The 17433-nt window shown below is 44.5% G+C and overlaps 1 protein-coding gene across 2 annotated transcripts in view; it reads right to left on the bottom strand.

Annotated features, from left to right (window-relative positions):
* Window positions 1-17145, bottom strand: part of GRM8 (glutamate metabotropic receptor 8) — a 720262-nt gene extending 703117 nt beyond the window's left edge. For both annotated transcript variants that reach the window (XM_044755640.2, XM_044755579.2), the window contains exons 1-2: window positions 16687-17145; window positions 6163-6986 (exon numbers count right to left, since the gene is read on the bottom strand). In XM_044755640.2, coding sequence (XP_044611575.1) covers window positions 6163-6672 — 510 coding nt within the window. In that variant the 5' untranslated portion in view covers window positions 6673-6986; window positions 16687-17145. The remainder of the gene's footprint in view (window positions 1-6162; window positions 6987-16686) is intronic.
* Between the last annotated feature and the right edge of the window lie 288 nt (window positions 17146-17433).

Below are 17433 nucleotides of genomic sequence, written 5' to 3' on the forward strand. Positions count from 1 at the left end.
ATTATTTTCAATATTGAGGATTAGTGTGAGGGGGCAGGTAGAGATGGAAGGAGTAGAGATAAGGTTCATTCATTCACTCATTTAGCAAACATTTATTGGGTTCCCAGACAGGTCCATGCTAGGTGCTGGAAATACAGGAACAAACAAGCTATGTGTGCCCTCATGTATATCATGACCATCATCCTGTCCTCATGGAGCTTTGCTATATGTAACAAAGAAACTTAATTTAGTCAAGAGAAGTGAGAAAAGACTTCCCAGAGTAGAGATGGACCTCATCCTGGGGGTAATGGTAGCCACTGAAGAGTTTCAAGAAGGGAGTGACATTACCAAATCTGGCTGTGAGTGTAAGTGCCCGTGACCATTGGCAATGACCATTTTCCCCAATATCCCCACTTAGGGCCACTATAAGAGAAAGCACCCATCATCTCTCATCTGCGGTGAGTTGGCTCTTTACAAAGCTAAATCAGAGCTTGCTACGGTAGCAAAGGATTGACTGAAGGAGTCTGTCTTTCAGTTTTCCATTATCTATTTGCCATCAAATAAGATTTAATTTGAAATGTTACCTCCTGCTGAGTTCATTGATCAGACTCGTTTATCTGTCCATCTAACCAGATGAACCTGGATATGGCAGATTTACCTTTTCAGAGTTTACAGTTAATAAATCCCATCGTATGCAATAAATAACTCGCAAAAGACTTGGCTTTACAGAAGTAGTTGCTACCATTAGTAGAGTCTCCTGGAAGAAAATATATCTTTGTAAACATAGCAAGGTAAGTGAAGACTTCCAGGGTAACGGGATGCTTCACTGTACTCCATTTACTTAACATAAAGGTCAATTTTAGCCAATTATATCCAGGACACTTCCACACGAGGAGAAATTATCTAGCCCACCCACAGTGGATTTCTATTTAAAAGTCGAATTTGATTGCTTTGGGAAGTATACACTACAGACTAGCCCCTATCCTTCAAGAGTAGACAATTAACTCTCTAGGTAAAGTTAACTAGAAAAACATGAGAGAGAGAAATTATATCTGACACTGTCCTTTTATAACCCCGATGCATCTATGTGGAAATTACTGTGTTACCCCCAAGCATCAACCTGCTATTTTTAGCTTAGAATATTCAGTCTTTGCTCAAAGTAAGACATACGATTAGTATTTGGAGGAACAGATTTGCTCTAATTTAAAGGAGAGGGGTGGAAATGTTCTAGAAAAGGGGGAAAAAAAATCCAGGCTGTTTATAAAACATATGCAAATTCCTCAAAACTGCTTTATAAAACAAATTCAAATTATGGGCTTCCCAGTCAACATTTCCAAAAGGTCCTTGCATTCTTTTTTAATTCTTTTCAAACTGCACAATCTCTAACTGAGAGCTGGACCCCTCTTTTCTTTAGTCTCTCTGCAATACAGGAGCCACTGAGGCAGCATTTTCATCTTTATGTAGCATGGAGCAGCTCTGGGTTTGATATTCTGCAGTTACTTGTCACATTATCCTAAATGATACTACTATTATCTAAAACCATTATCTCGCTATAGGGATTAAACAACGTGTGAGGTGACCACTCTGTCCACGCCCCGCCCCCCCATGTGTTAACCCATATGACATGTGTGCATGTGTGTGTATATGTGTATGTTTTTTAAGGCACAGTAGTACTTCTAAACAAGTTCAGATCATTGAAGTCTTTTCTGTGACTCTCAAACTTCCTTTCACTCCCAACACGCCTAAAAAACATGAGACACGTCAATCCATAAAAAGGGCTTTCAGGGAGGGGGTTGGGAGGCATGCAGTGAGTGCTGGGTCCTGCTATTTGAAAAGCCCCTGAGGTAGTTTTGATAAGCCAACACACAGCCCTGAAGCATGAAGACAGAGCAGTATGAACCCCACTCCCTAATCAGGGTTAAGAATCACTGGTTTAGTAAAGCATTCAGTGTCCTATGAGCCGAGGCCACAGGGTAGCTTCTGCCCCCAGTGGTGTCTGGCAGTGTCCGGCTCCAGCCCCCTGCTCAACTCGCCTCTGATGTTAAAGGGGCTGATGTTTTCATTTGCCTCTGAGCTGTGATAGGAGAAGAAACAAAGACAGGAGAACACCCTTTCCCTCTAGGGATGAGCAAGGCCAGCTGTATTCTCCAACAGAGGAGGTGGCCCCGCCATGAGGTACAGTCTCTGGGGAGGTAAATGAACCTCCCCCATTGATGCCTGAATCCCCTTTACAAAGACAAATCACTTCATTCCACAATTAGTGAACCAGCAGAAAGCAGAATCCTCCTCTGACTTAATCACGACAAGACATTTTCACATATTGAGGTATATGGGGTAACTATTCGAGTTCAAAACTGATTCAGCTTGAACTAGAAAGCCTGACTTATGGCCTATCAAACTTAAATTGTCCATCTACTTATCCACTAAAGTAAGGAATCTCTCGAGATAAAGAATGCATCCTTCCCCTCCTACGCCCTGTTGGTAACCTCTACTGGTAACACCTGGATTAGTCCCTTTTCCTGGCATCATGGTCATGCTGACCTGCTAATTTGCAACTGAATATCTCCTTGAAAATGTATCCTGGTGTGTTTAATGAATCTTCTTTGTTCTAAAAAGATATAAGACTGTACTGAAACTCATGCTTCTCTGGGACGCCTTCTAAGTCCTTCCAGGGTTATAAACCTCACTTTGGCTCATAACAAACTCACCCCAATTTTGATTTATAGGTTGGTTATGGATTATTTGCATCGACAACACAAACATACTCTGTCTGTGATAGTATCAGATGAGTGATAATACATAGTTCCTTTCCTGAAACCAGGCTTTGATTAGGAGAATGTAGAGGGATTCAAGGACAGGAGAGGCTGCCACAGGAGGGGCAAGGCTGAAAGAAGAGGAAGATGGGGATGCCTGGAGAACCCTGTCTCCTTCACAGTTTAGCCCAGATAGGCGGCCCATGTAGGCAGATAACTACATGGCTTTACTAGAATTGTTCAAAAAAGGAGAACTGAGACATTTGTAAAACTACTTCCAATTTTAGCCCAAATATTTTCTATACAATTTTAAACAGGTCCCAGCTACATTACCAAAAACCCCACCTAATGTTTATTGTTGAGCAGGAGAGTGGGTAAATTCATTAACCAAGACTTTACTTATATCCCTTATGGTCAAGGTTAATTGTGTGTTTTCAAAGCAGTATGCTCTACCTTCTTTAACTCTACCAGTCCAAGAATAAGTAGTTATATATTGATATCCCTGCATATTTTTAGATCCTATTGGTCTTATGCATCCTGAAGGGACCCAAGCTCCATAGAACTGTTCTAAATGTTCACACTTATTCAAGTCATAGCATTTGGCTTAATCAAACTATTATTTTTCAAAATGGAACTGTAAGCCAATCCCCGATGAATTTGCTAATCATTCCTTTGACAACTATTCTAATATTTCATGTCAGCCCGAGCATATATATTTAAACAGAATATATTCACACATAAAGTGAAACATTTTCTAGTCCAAGAGTGACCATCACCATTTCATAATTAATGTCCGTGTGGAGTACTGGCTGGAGGTCTTATATAAACCGTTAAAGTAAAGCAGCACAACAGTGACAAGTTGTAATTATCAAATTCACATTCATATGGTTCCAGGTTCTGCTGGAAGATGGGCTAAGCACTTATATCCTCTCACTTACTTTTGAAAGACACAAGTTTTTCAAGCCCTGGTAATTTGGCTAATAGATACACTTGCTCCCATGTATTAAATGCTCACTCCACGCCAGTGTACTGATCTTAGTTATGACACCTACCATAACCAACACCCCCTCTTGGCTAAAAGTCACCCACTCCCTGTGCTTTGATCAAGGGTGGCAAGAGCAGCCCCATCATGTGCTGACCACTGTCTCCAGAGTTGGCCTGGAGCCTTGGACTCTGCCCAAAGAGTCAGTAGTAATTCTCCCACCTAGTCAAATAAGATCCCTCCAGAATTACCCAAGAGAGTAAGGAGAGAATTGGCCAGTCAAGGAGGGGAGAATAGGGCAAAGAGAAACCAGGTCCAGACTGCATAAAAGCAAAATCCACCCTTGAGGTTGCATGAAGCTCCCTTTGGCAGCCCAAGGAGACAGAGGAGGATACAGACAGGCCCTGGCGGAACGCTTCACCTGCATTTTCCCATTAAATCCATCCAACAATCTAACGCAACGTTAACATCCCCATTTTACAGATAAGCTGATTCTGTGGCAAAATTAATGTAAACAAGCTTTGAAAACCTCAAATAAGCAATTATCACCTCCACCCACTTGGTAAATCCTTGCCTACTTTTGGCACTAGCCTACAAGGAGATGGGATTCCTAGGAATTACAGTGGGATTGATGGGAACCAGAATTAGTGTATGAGGGAAGAGTAGCAGAAGGAAGAAGATCCTCATGAAAGCTTTGGCGTCTCTAAAAGTGAGTGTTGTTGAGCCATGGTTGCTGAGTTAAGAATAGAAAAGAGACACTTTGGAGCAGTCAGGGAGGAAGATCAAGTCAGAGAGGAGAACAGAACTGGGAAAGTGGCTGGAGTTGGACATCAACCTGGAGCAGAAAACACCATGTGGTTCAGAATCGGGACTACCTGGAGAAATCCTAGACCCCAGGATGTGGGGAGTAACCCTGGAGAATCCTGGTTCTGTATCTTGCTTCTAGGAAAGAGATCAACAAACCCAAGAGAAATTATTATCAACTTGCCAGTTTCCCTTGAAAGTTTCCAGAGATGGGGAATTAGAGCACCCTTGGCTGCCTATTTTAATCTATGTCTTTCTTATTACCAAGAGGCTCTTCCTAACGTCCTGCTCAAATGTCTCCAGCTTTCCCTGAAGCCTATTTGTGCCTCTTCAATACTCCTTAGACACAGAGAGCTTCTGCTCAGCAGCATCCTCATTTGAGAAAATTTCATCAGTCTGAAAATAGTCATCAAGCTGCCTCTTAGCATTCTCTCCTCTAAACTGAGGGCCCTCCCACAGAAGCTGGATAGCCACTTGGGGGGATTTTACAGCGAGGATTCCAGAATATGAAGCGAACCAGACTGGATGGTCCCCCAAGATATCTTCCAAACCAGAAAGCCTTTGATTCGATTCCTTTCATCTTTTTTGTGAAGTCAGTTTTCCATCACTTTGTTCGTTTTTGTCCCTATATCTGTCACCTGTCCAACTTGTCCATATTCTTTTAATATTTTTAAATCTAAAATGCATAGAAACAGTTTCTCACAAGATAAAATGAAGCCTCATTAATTCAGAATAAGTTGGAAGTCATGTCCCACTGAGTACAAAATCAGAGTGAAAAGTATTTTCAATTAAAAAAAAGTCTATTATAAAAGACTACATAATGGATACTAATAAATAAAATGAGAAAGTTAATTAAAGATGGTGAGTTATAATAACTTTATTTTTATGGGACTTTATAATTTTCAAAGTATTATTCCATACATTATTTTATTTTGCCAATTTTATTCAATATGTAAATGCAACTTATAGGTAATAGATCATCAAACCTCAATCAAAAAGCCTTGAATTATCCTGCTAAAATTAAACTTTTAACTCAATAAGAATTCTATATAATTATTCCAAGTCTGCATCAGTGCAGTCTGAATTAATGAGGTCCTGCTCTACTGTAGCTGTAATAAACCTGACAATTTTATGACCATCTTATATGCCAGAGTGTCACTCCCATCTACATATTCATAATAAATACTGTTTCTTCACACAGGAAATTTTGTCATAACAGAGCATCCCACTTTAAAGAAGTTTCACCAAGTAAAGTATCTTAAACCTCAAATACCATAGAAATGTTTTATATAATAAAGGTGCTAAGAGTTCATTATACTCTCTAAAAACACTCGTTTTGATTGAAAATGAGCCTCAATAAAGGGTATACCAAGAAGCTGAGGACTCAACATGTCACAGAAATTATCACCTTTCTGTGTTTTCAGGAAAAAAACAGTCACAATTAATCTAATTAATTGTAAATAATGGAACTAAATCAACACATATAGAAACCTGGACACAGAATCCTCTCTTCAAGGAACCTGGTGACCCTGAGAGGGTCTATGAGCATCTTTACCACTTTCGCTTTCTTCTTAGACCCGCAGTTGAAGTCAGAACAATTTATTGTCTTTTCACAATAGTCAGAAAGACAATGCCTTTACCTACCTTAAAAAGTCTTAAAATGTTAGCAACCATGATGGACACGGAGCTTGCTGCAGCACCTATGACTCCAGAAATCTTGTCAGGCTTGGTGAAAATGGGTGGGTCTCCATTAGCACACTTCACGTCAGAAGCGTCTTTCTCTATCAATGCCTGCACGAATGTTAGAGACTGCTCCAAAGCATACGTGTCCCTGGAGCACGTGTCCAGGATCCGGACGCCCAGAGTAATGTTGGAAAGGAGATCAGGGTCCTTATTAATCTGGTCGATCGCATAAAGCATGGCCTCCAGTCTGTGGATCCCCTTTTCCTTTTTCAGCTCCCCACAAGGCACCCCTCTCTCTCCCTTTGCATGGACAGGGAAGAGACCCCCCAAAATGATGTCCCCATCCACTCGTATGGAATGGGCATACTCCTGGCTGTGAGTTCTTTGCATCATTGTGAGGATCCAGTAGAACTTGGCGGTCAGGAGGAAGAAACAAGGACAAGAGGCTGATCGCTTTCCCTCGCATACCATTTTCTCCACAGGTGGTGTTGCAATCCAAGACCCAGAGTTTATTCTTGCCACAGAAGAAGAGGGACCACCTGAGGCTGAACCTTCTGGAGGCTACCATCAGGGCCCATGGGGGAAAGGCTCTGTGGGTTTCAGCAAGTTTTCTTGATTTGAAGGTCACAGTGAATTTCCATCAGACCCCTAAGGTTCAATTTTATTTCCATATACAGTCAACTTGCCCGGAATGGTGCAAAAATTAGAATAACAGCTGAGGTTCTGATGTTGGGATGAGGTCAACAATTCCCGTCCTTGAAGTCAGCCCTGTAGCAGAACTATTCCTGGGGGTGCGGAAGGAGGGAAAAAAAACAAGTTCAATTCAATGGGTCTACATTTTTCATATTTTTAAGCCCTGTTTAACCTCTTTTTTTGTTGTTTAATTTCCCCTATTCAGTAAGAAACTAATCCTTTTTGTCCCCCTATGATTCTGAACACCTGGCTGCACTGTAGCTAAACAGAGAGATTGATGACACTTTTGGAGCAAAGGAAACAGAAAAGCGTCAGAAACTAGGCTGATTCTCCCAAGCCAGAAAGTATTTTTGTTTACCATTTTATTACAATAAATCCAGTTTCCATGTGATTGATGGTATTATTTTTTTTCAAATCTGTTTTTATTTTTTACAGCTGTCTGAATCTAGCATTTAAATTTTGTCCACAAAATCATAATGAAAGTTTATTTTCTGTGATGTAGTCAATAAGCCAGGCAACTGTTAATGACATTTTTTGGTGTCTAAGATTTCCCAGTGGGAAAAAATGATTATTCAATTAAAAAAAAGGAAAGAAAAGGAAATCCACTCAAGGAGCCCAAAATGTGTAAGTTTTATAGCTTGTGAAATGATTTAACATAGAATGTCAGCTATTTGATACGAATTATCTTATTGTTCTCTGGTAACAAAACAAAGACTTGAAAATTAAACGCACAGGGAGGCTACATGTGAAGATATTCCTACTACCATTGTCAGGGTTTCCTATTAATTTGTTGGAGTGGAAGCAATGGGTCTGCTTACAGTTCTGAAGCAAACACTCCTTGATCCCAGAATCACTAGGAGCAAATCAGAGCTGGAGATCAATTGAAGAGCTTCTTAATTTTGTCTGACTCAGTGGGGAAAACAGTTATTTCATCAAGACTAGAAATAACCTAGAGTGAAAACATCTACAAGCAAAGCTATAGAAAAAGCTTCTCCTAGGACCTTCGCTCTTAAAGAATTCCATGAGATTCCTTCAAGGGACTTTTGAGGAGGCTTACCTGAAAACAAGAACTGTCTTAACATAAGGGAATCTGAGATTTGAAACACATGTATAATTAAGAGAATAAACAGTACCAAGTGATTTTGGGAGGATGGTTAATCTAATGCTCATTTCTAACCTACTTATATATATGGGTTTGAAGCCTGAAATTTGGACAATTCTCCTCCACCCTAACCAACCAACATCTGGTTGTATTTTCCATTCACTTGTTCAATTTCCAGTTCATAAAATTTTCATTCCATCCTTCCTGTCCCAAAGGAAAGGATGGTGCCCCCCTGGAGGACAACTGAACACATGTCCAAAAGCCTGTAGAGAATGCTGCGCTTTTTTTTCACTTTCAGATAGGAAAGGGGGCCTGTTGTAGCCCACTGCCCTGGATTTCTGAGTGTACTCCTTGCATGTACTCAGAAATACAGCCAATGCCCCCGCCCCCCAACTGAGATAGTCCTATGCTGCCTATGACATGCATTCCCTGCCTCCTGGCACATGCTAAGTCCTAGATTTTCTCAATTCTGTCCCCAAATACCCTGTCCTTTTCTGATTTTTTTTACCTCTTGACTGATATTCCCTCACGTTCAATTCTCCTAGCAGCTGCTTCTCCCTCAGAAAATCTGTGATTCAGCGACAGCCTGACCTCAGGCATTCCACAAAAGGAAACACTTAGAAAGTCAACTTGACTTTCTGGATGAAACCAGAAGTGATGAACCATAAATTCCACTGACCACCCATTAAGAGAAGTAGGATTGTGTTTTACAGTTTCATAAGGAAGCCTGGTTATAAGACAGTAAAACCTCATTAACTCTGACCACTAATTCCGAACTTGAGACCAAGTCCACATGGCTGGGCTGACCCTTAGCATATCCTTTCTGACAGAGCACAGGATAAATGGATACGTGAAGGAGAGATGTTTAAGGGGAAAAGGAAGGGGACCTGTTGTTCTCCAAAGACCAGCCTTTCTTCATTACACCAAGCTTCCTCCCAGGTACTTAAAACACTTAAGAGAATAAATGGTTTTCAATTATAGACAAACATAAAATCAGCCCATCTGTTATTTACAACTCATCCTTACCTACTCAGTGGCATTAACCTAGTCCCACTTGCTATACAGTCCTGGAAATAATAAAATTGAGTTTCTTTTCCAAGTATTCATGTTTGCAATAATTTTTAGTCTCCTTAGCATCTCAGAGGTCTGTTTAGAGCTTTAAGTTAAGGAAAGGTTGGGGGATGAATAGTAGTGAGGCAAGAATTAGTTTTGTTTAGTGGATGAATGGACTTGAATGGAAAATGAGAGGTTCCATTTTGGCTATTATTATTATTGGGGAGCTCACTTGAATTTTTGCCCAAGTTTTCTCCTCTGCAACATAGAACTAACAGCACACGGCCTCTCTAAAGCTTGGTTTTCTTGCCTGTAAAGGGGTGCCAGAACCTGCCATGCAGCACACACAGAAAGCACAGTACCTGACACAGGGTGAGTGCTCAGTCAATAGGGGCTATCATTGCTAATCTAGTCAGAAACTCACTTTCCACGAAAGCAGAGCAACTTCTTCCATATTTGCTCAGTTGGTGAGGTTTTCACTAAATTTAGTTTGTCACTTTAAAATCAACATCCGAGCTACTTATAAAATATTGAAATATTGCAGTTATTTCAAAATCTGATGGGCCAGCCTGGTGGCATAGTGGTTAAAAGTTCACACAATCTGCTTCGGTGGCCAGGGTGTGGACCTATACACAACTCATCAAGGCATGCTGTGGTGGAGTCCCACATACAAAAAATAGAGGAAGGTTGGCACAGATGTTAGCTGAGGGACAATCTTCCTCAAGCAAAAAGAGGAGGATTAGCAACAGGATGGTAGCTCAGGGCCAATCTTCCTCACCAAAAAAAATTTTTTTTTTTAAATCTGTCATAAAAATCACAGACTCTTGAGGACTAGAAAGTTAATTTTCCCTTTTAAATTCTAAGGAGAAATATATTTGAAAGTTTGTGAAAAACTACATAAATTCGATTTCATTGTATGATCTTACATTGTCTAATGTTGCTCTTATGCAATTCTTGTCAGCTTTAATCTAAACTCATCACAGTTGAAGTCTATGAGTTTTAAAGAAAGTTTTGTGCTATGGAGCCAAATAACTCTACTTCATGTTCTGTGCTTGATTTAAAATAAAACAGTTTTTCCCTCAAATTGACCTTCCTCTGGGGTTTGGTACAAACCTCGCCTGTGCTGATTCACTTCTTCAAGACGGCGTGAGGTCTGCACTCCTGTAACTGACCTCTGAAGGGAGCAGACACCTTGCACTATTTCTGAGCCCACGGGAGGGGCTTTGAAACCTTTGAGGAGGCTTAACCATTAACCCTCGAAGCCCTTCCTGTTTACGCCCTCCCAGCCCGTCCTAAGTACATGATATGGTCTACATCATTAGCACTTCTATCTACAGTCTTTCAGCCTGCTGGGGAGAGTGGATAGCTCCCTAACAACGCTCTAGCTGTTTCCTGAAAGGCCAGTACTAAGGATAGCTCCTCAAGGGCCAGGGCCCTGAATTCTGCTGCTTTTTATTTTCTACATACCTTCTCTGTACCAAAGTCTCAAGTGCCTTACAGAGCATCTCATTGAATTTTCATACATCCATCATTTGCTCTTGTATAAAAGAGAAAAGAAGACTCAGAGAGATTGAGTATGACCCAAACCCTAAGCTAGGAAGTGGTACCACAGGCAAAATCCTCAGGCCCCCCAAGGTGGGTCCCATCCTATGAGAAAGCCCCCAGTGCTGCAGAGACTGGCTGTGACGACACATGGGAGGGTGGAGGCCCCACCTCTCTACCGAAATCTTTCAGAAATGTGTATATCTTCAATGGTTAGCTTTTTAAGAAAAATAATGTACCAATTAGGAGGGGACAATCTGGGGGCATTTCCAGTGCAGGGTGATTTCCGAAACTCTCAGAGGGCTGAGAATATCAAATACAGCTTGTCCAAACACCTCTGCCTCAAATCAGGTCTCCTGGTCAACCTGATGCCAAAGAGAACAAACCCACCAAACCAGGTAGACTCTCTCAGGGTCTGTCATCACATCTTCCTCCAGCACTGGCCAGTGCCTTTAAGACGTGATAAGGTAAAATCCTCACTAAGGAATATCATTAGCCAAGAATGGTAATTTTTTCTCATAAAAAAGCCAAATAGCAGTCCTATGCAGGATTCCATTCAGCTCTTTATCAAAAAGATTAGGCCGAATATTGTCATCAACTCACAAAATTGCAAAACCAGCCATTTTACTTGTAACCACCCACACTTGCAGCTATTTGATGGTTGTCTTGGAAAATGCATCATATTCGTCTATCCTCTCCTGTGCCATAACATGTGTGCGTAGCCCTGGAACCTTGGTCGGGGCAGAGTGAGGATGGGCCAGACAGAGCCCTCCCCTGGCACAAAGGCCTGGAATTGGGTCCTTGTCTGATAGTCACTGCCTGGTGACACTGCACATGTCACTTTACCTCCGTGTGCTTCCATTTCCTCATCTGTGAAATGAGCGAGATGGAGCATATGATCTCTAAGGTGTCTTCCAGCTTCCCATTAGGAGATTCTATTATTTAATAATAAGAGAATATGAGATTATGCCCAAACACCAGAGCAAGGCTTTGCCAACTGAACACAATAACTGATTCTGTGCGCAAGCTGAGTGACTTTTCCCATCAGTGAAAGAGGGTCATGAAAGCTCTTCTGTACAAGCAAGCCCCATATTAAGAAAATCTGATACATGAGAAGCTCAACTTACTAAACAGATAAATTAGAAGGTGATTATTTGCATTACAAAAGAATTCACCGCAGGTTTCCTTTAAATAGCTAAATCCTCTCGTGCATTTGAAATACAATCTGATTCAGTAGAATTCAATTTGTGCAGTTTTTTTCAATAACACAGCTATTGCACAAAAAGACCATATTTAAAGTAATAAGAAGCCACTTTTATAGCGTGTTCCTTATAGAAGAGGAAAAGGGGGTGAGACTAACATTTATGGAATGCCTATAGTGTGTCTGGAGCCTCACACACATTATCTCCTTTCCTTCACAAAATACATCTATGAGGTTGGCATCATGGCCCCCATTCAGGATATGAGGAACCTAAAAACAGAAAGACTATACGAATGTGTCTAAAATCTTAGGTCAGAATTCAAATGCAGGACTGCTGCTACGTTCTTTCCCCTTCTCCTCACCCCCTGGGTGCAGGAGACTATAATGGGTATCGAGCCAATCCTGATCTGATAACATAGACTCTGAGTGTGGTGTCCTGGGTTCCGAGAAGTCCCTGATTCTAATCTCACTCCCCCCAATACTCACTGTATGGCACTGGGCAAGTCACTTAACCTGGTGTCAGTATCTATGTTTCTAAAAAGGAATGATTCCTGTCCACCTCCCAGGGTTATGAAATCAAATGATATAACGTATGTAAAAGTACTTTATAAACTGCCAAGTGTGGTAAGGAAATACAGGGATACTATTAAACAGTTCTAGAACTCAAATATTTTCCTGGTGTCTTGTGCTTTGAAGACCTAAAAAAACCACTTTCCCATTACACTCAGAGCTGGTCAGACCTTCACACATCACATGTCCAAGGCATCAAAGGAAATTGAAGGAAAACTGGAAAGAAGCACACAAGAGGAAAAGTCAATGGAAGTGCAATACCTGACCTGGAGAGCTGAAGGTCATGGACACTTGGAGCATCTAAAAGGCTTTTCTGAAGAAAGTGGTGACAAGACATTCTTCTGTAGTGAAAAGAGGACAATAGGAAAGCTTCCCAAATTGTATGCAGGATATAATGCCGAGCTTTACCACTAAGGATCATGACCACTGGCAAAGTTAGCCAATAAACAGCCAGCAGATTTCTATCTTTAGGCATAACCTGGCCTGGGAAAGCACAAAACTGGCAACACATGTGCCCAACAATCTGCACGTATTCTTCTTGGGCCTCCCCTACATCTTCCCACTTCAGCTCACCTGTTCCCTCCCTGCTCCTCCCTCAGGGCTGATGTGTCCCACAGGTCACAATCCTAAGATCTGGTTTTCTCACAACCTTGGCCCTCCCCAGGGAGTGAGCAGATTCATTAACAGCCCTCAAAACCTAAAGATGTATTACTGCCACCCCCTAACTGAAACATCTACATTTGTAAAATGATTTCCAGGAGTTCCATAATTTCTTTACCAAAGAAATCTCTCTAATTGTGGTTAAGACTGGCAATGTAACAAGCGAAAGCTGGGAGTTATCAATCATGAGTCAGGAGCTTCTCAGCAGTGCCCCTCAAATCACTCCAACAGCAATGCCCACCACTCAGAATGCACGTCCTGGGATAAGAAGGTATCATGCTCAAGGTCCTTAGTCAGTGAGGGAGTTCATCTCAACTTGTCAAAGCACCAGGTAGAAAGGAATATCAAAGAAAACAACTCTCTGAGCCAAGAAAGAAAGAAAGAAGGGAGGGAGGGAGGGAAGGAGAGAGAGGAAGAAGGAAAGAAAGAGAGAGAGGAAGGAAAGAAGGAAGGAAGATGAAATTTAAATCCCCAGCAGACAGAAAACCTGCTCGCTCTTGGGATAGAAACAATAAGATCCAGCTGGCTCTCTGTCCACATCCTGTCCTGGAACAGCATGGAGTGACCATCCCTCCTGAGCAAACCACACGTGTGAGTCTGACAACGTCCAAACAGGTTCTATCAAGAAAACAGCAGCAGTTTCCTGAAACTTTGCAAGCCATTCTGCTTGGCAGGCACAGAAATGTGGTCAGGTCTTTGCTGTGGGTCCAATTAAGAGAGAAATCCATGCGGCATCTTCTTTTTAAGACACTGAAACAGAACAACTCCACTCACAGGACTAAAGCAAGATCCTCTTTATGTTGGGCATTCTAACCACAGAAAGAAGACAGTGGGAAAGAAACTTGGGAGGAAAAATACCATTGCTACCATGATGTGCTACCATGATGCTACCAGAATACCGTGTGTGCACTATTCTGTGCCTCATGCCCTGAAGACAAGGGAACATTCTTACACAAAGATTGTCAGCTGGGTTGTTTGCTGCATAAATACCAATTAAACAAGCCCCTCAGCAGCTCCAAGCTGCCCAGTCAACTTTGAAAAGAGCACCTCTCTCCAGACCTCTAACTTTCTCCTGCACTCATTGGAATTCAATTCATCCTTTTATCCATTCCCTTGGGATTTAGATGTTTTTAGAATTATTCAAGTAGTCATAATTTGTAAAGGGAGCATGGACAGACAGAACTAGCTAGCACAAACCAAATAGAATAAACTGAGCCCAAATAACAGTATAGAGCTGTGTTCTCAGCATCTACTTTATTCTGGGTAAATCTTCTCCTAGAGAGCCTCCCTTCAGCTATGTCTCACCACATCCCTGATTTAAAAGCAAGAATGTTGTCTTCATCTCAGGTATAATGCAACCTGTAGTTGACTCTGAAATGGGAAAACTACATTTAAAAATCTTACTTCATTTTCCCTGATGGATATAGCTTTTCTCTTCAAAATTATCAAACCACATATTTTCAAAAACCAGGCAATGAATTTCACACAGCTGATTCTGTCTCCTGCAGAGATCTTTCAAGACATTATTCACAAGCAAGTGACCAAAGTAAACTAAAGTGGTTTCTGTAGCCATTTGCAATTATTGACAAACAATTTCATAACGGAAAATGGAAATTACAGTCAAGTGCTATAAGCTGTTTATCCAAGATCTACCTGCTGGTGGCTCTTTTTCTCTTTTTACGTTTTCTGTCAAGCGAAATACAAGCTATCATCGGAATGCATTTCTCCCGTTTATGATATTTCTTGTCAATATCTCCACCACCAACACCGTTTTCCCGTTCTGTCACTTGGCAAGATTTGTATTCAATCGCTCAATCGCCGTAGTGGCAGAGACCGTAGTATATTCTTGGGTGTTCGCGAGACTCCCACGCCATCAGGTCTGCGGGAAAGGATCACCCCCAAATGGCAAATAGGGCATTCCCTCCCGGCGGGATCAGCTTCGGGGACTGAGGGGTTTGGGGCTTCTGCAGCTGGCGAGTGGGTCTATTTTCACCCCCACCATCCTGGGCGCGCACTCTCTGATCCCAAGCTCTGAGATTTGAGCGACCAGGGAAACAATTCTTCAGGGAAGCGTGGGGGTGCCGTCTTGCGCAGTTGGGTGACTCGCACGCCCCTCTGCATTTCATTTGCACCAAGGGAGCGGGTCAGACAGAGGGGCTTGGGGGGAGGAGATTCTATTTTCACCAACTGTACAAACCTCAAGGGATCTCGGAGCTGTTTGACAGAGCAGATGGGCTCGCTCTCGCCGTGGCTCAGAGGGTTCTCCACCTCTACCTCTATCTCAGCCCGCAGCCACTCACCCCGCCCCCGCTCCCACTCCGCTTTTCCCCGCCGCATCTTCCTTTTTCTTCTCGGTTCCTTCGGCTGTTGACCCGGGCTCTGGGTAGACCTCAGAGCCTTAGCAGAAGTACCTGGTCCCTCTTGCCTTTCCCGCGCTGCCCGGGTATTCCGGCGCCGCCCCAGTCCCCCCGCGCGCCGGGGGATCCAGCCACTGCGCGCGGTCGGGCCGAGAGCGCCTCTGCTCCGGCCGCACCTGCCGCCCCTGCCGCCCCGAGCGCCCACGCCCTGCGCTCGGCCGCCCAAAACCGGGGCCACGCTGGCCGCAGGTGCTTCGGAGGAGTGGTCTGGAGCATTTGCCTTTGCTTTTTTAATTCAAGATCACCAAGACCATTCCTTTCTGCCTCCCTATCCCCCCTCCCCCCGCCCAACAGGACACGGAACTCCAGTGTTTTCCCGAAAGCCACAAAAGGGGGGCGCGGAAATCCCAACCTCGCGGGGCTCACTCGGAGAACGCAACTCAAGGCAGACGTACGCAGTGCGGGGATGTGGAGTATCGAAACCCCCCAAACCGCTCAGCTTCTCCTGCGACCCCCTTCTTCCTTAGGTCTTGGTTAGACATTCATCCAACCCCACGCTCCGGAAGGCGGGGGTTCCCCCAACTCATCCCGGAAGCCTCTAACTTCGGAAATCCCTCCCGTTAGATTCGCAGAACGGAGGTACCTCGTCATCTCGGCGGGGCAAGTCCGGATTCCGCCAGGGCAGGTCCAGGAGGTCACCCAGGGCAGGCAATCCGAGGAAGAGCGCTTTAAAATCCTGCCGCTGCACGCCCCATCAGAGCGCCCTAGGCGCGCCTGCCCCTTCCCGTCACCCTGCAGTCTCCCATTCGCCGACTAAACTTTTAGGGGATCACATCTCCAAGCCCGGGGAGTTCCTAGCTAAGCCTCCCTCTTTTCTGAACCTCTTCAGTGGAATGTAATCACGGGAAGACAAGAGGGGTGGCTGCCTTGTTCTTTGCAACGTAAAATCAACAGTCACCCAATCAAGCTCCGATGCCCGGCCAGCCCCTCGCCCCCTGGTGCCCACTTTCCCTCGCCCCCCATCCCCATCACCTCCGCCCGCCAGTTCTCTCCCAGTCTCCGGGTGTGCAAGGCCATCTACTCGTGCCCAGGAAAAGCAAATCACTAAAGTGATCTGAGAAGGAACGGTGCACCTGGCTGTCCACTGAATGGTTTTAGAAAAGAAAACGGAAAGGGGAATAAAATAGGGGAAATCCTTTTTCCTCAAGCACAGCGTTTGGGGGGAGTGAAGGGAGGGCGCGTTTTTTTTCCTGTGGTTTGGCACTTGCTTTCCTCTTTTCCTCTCTCTGCTGCTCGGCGAGTCTTACCCTGCTCCCCGCAGAGGGCGCGGTGAGGAAGCCCGCGGGGGGCCCGCAGCTCCATGTCAGCGCCGCCGCCGCCGCCGCCGCGCAAGGCGAGCACCGCGGCCGCACTTGTGGCTGGTCTCGGGCTGAGGGGGCTGCGCTGGCCCAGCCGGCGCCAAGTCTCTTCCATGTGAATAACAAATACTCCCACCGGCGGCCGCGATTGGTCTGCGCGCGGCGCCTCCCGATCCTCCGCCCGCGGCCATTCACCCGGCGCGGCGCGGGGAGCCGCGGCCGGGATCGCGCCCGGGATCGCCAATCGCTTCGCGCCAACCAGCCACCTCGGGAAGCAGGAGGAGGAACCCCGAGGGGCGGGAGCCCCTGGATTTCGGTGTCACCGAGCTGCCCCGGCGCGGGCAGGGAGAGGGGCGCTCGGCTGGTGGATTCCCCTCCGCGCTACATCACCTCAGCCGGCAGCTACCCAGGGACCAAAAATGTCAATACTGATAAAAAAAAAAAATCCCCCCCGCCTGCCCCGCCCCCAGCAAACAAGAGAGGACACAAAGACTTGGGGGAGGGGGGAAGAGTGGCGGGGAGGGTAGGAAGAAGTGGGAGCGGACAGAGGGAGGAATATGGCTGTGAAGGAGCTGAGCAGCTCCGACTTCCTGACGAGCCCGGGACCCACGCGGGGAGGCGCCGCACGGAGGCCACCAGGAGCACGTAGTCAGCACCGCGAGCCTGGGGTTCTCCTTCGTGAGCACAGCTGCGAAA

Source organism: Equus asinus, chromosome 1, assembly GCF_041296235.1.
Source record: "Equus asinus isolate D_3611 breed Donkey chromosome 1, EquAss-T2T_v2, whole genome shotgun sequence".
NCBI lineage: Eukaryota > Metazoa > Chordata > Mammalia > Perissodactyla > Equidae > Equus > Equus asinus.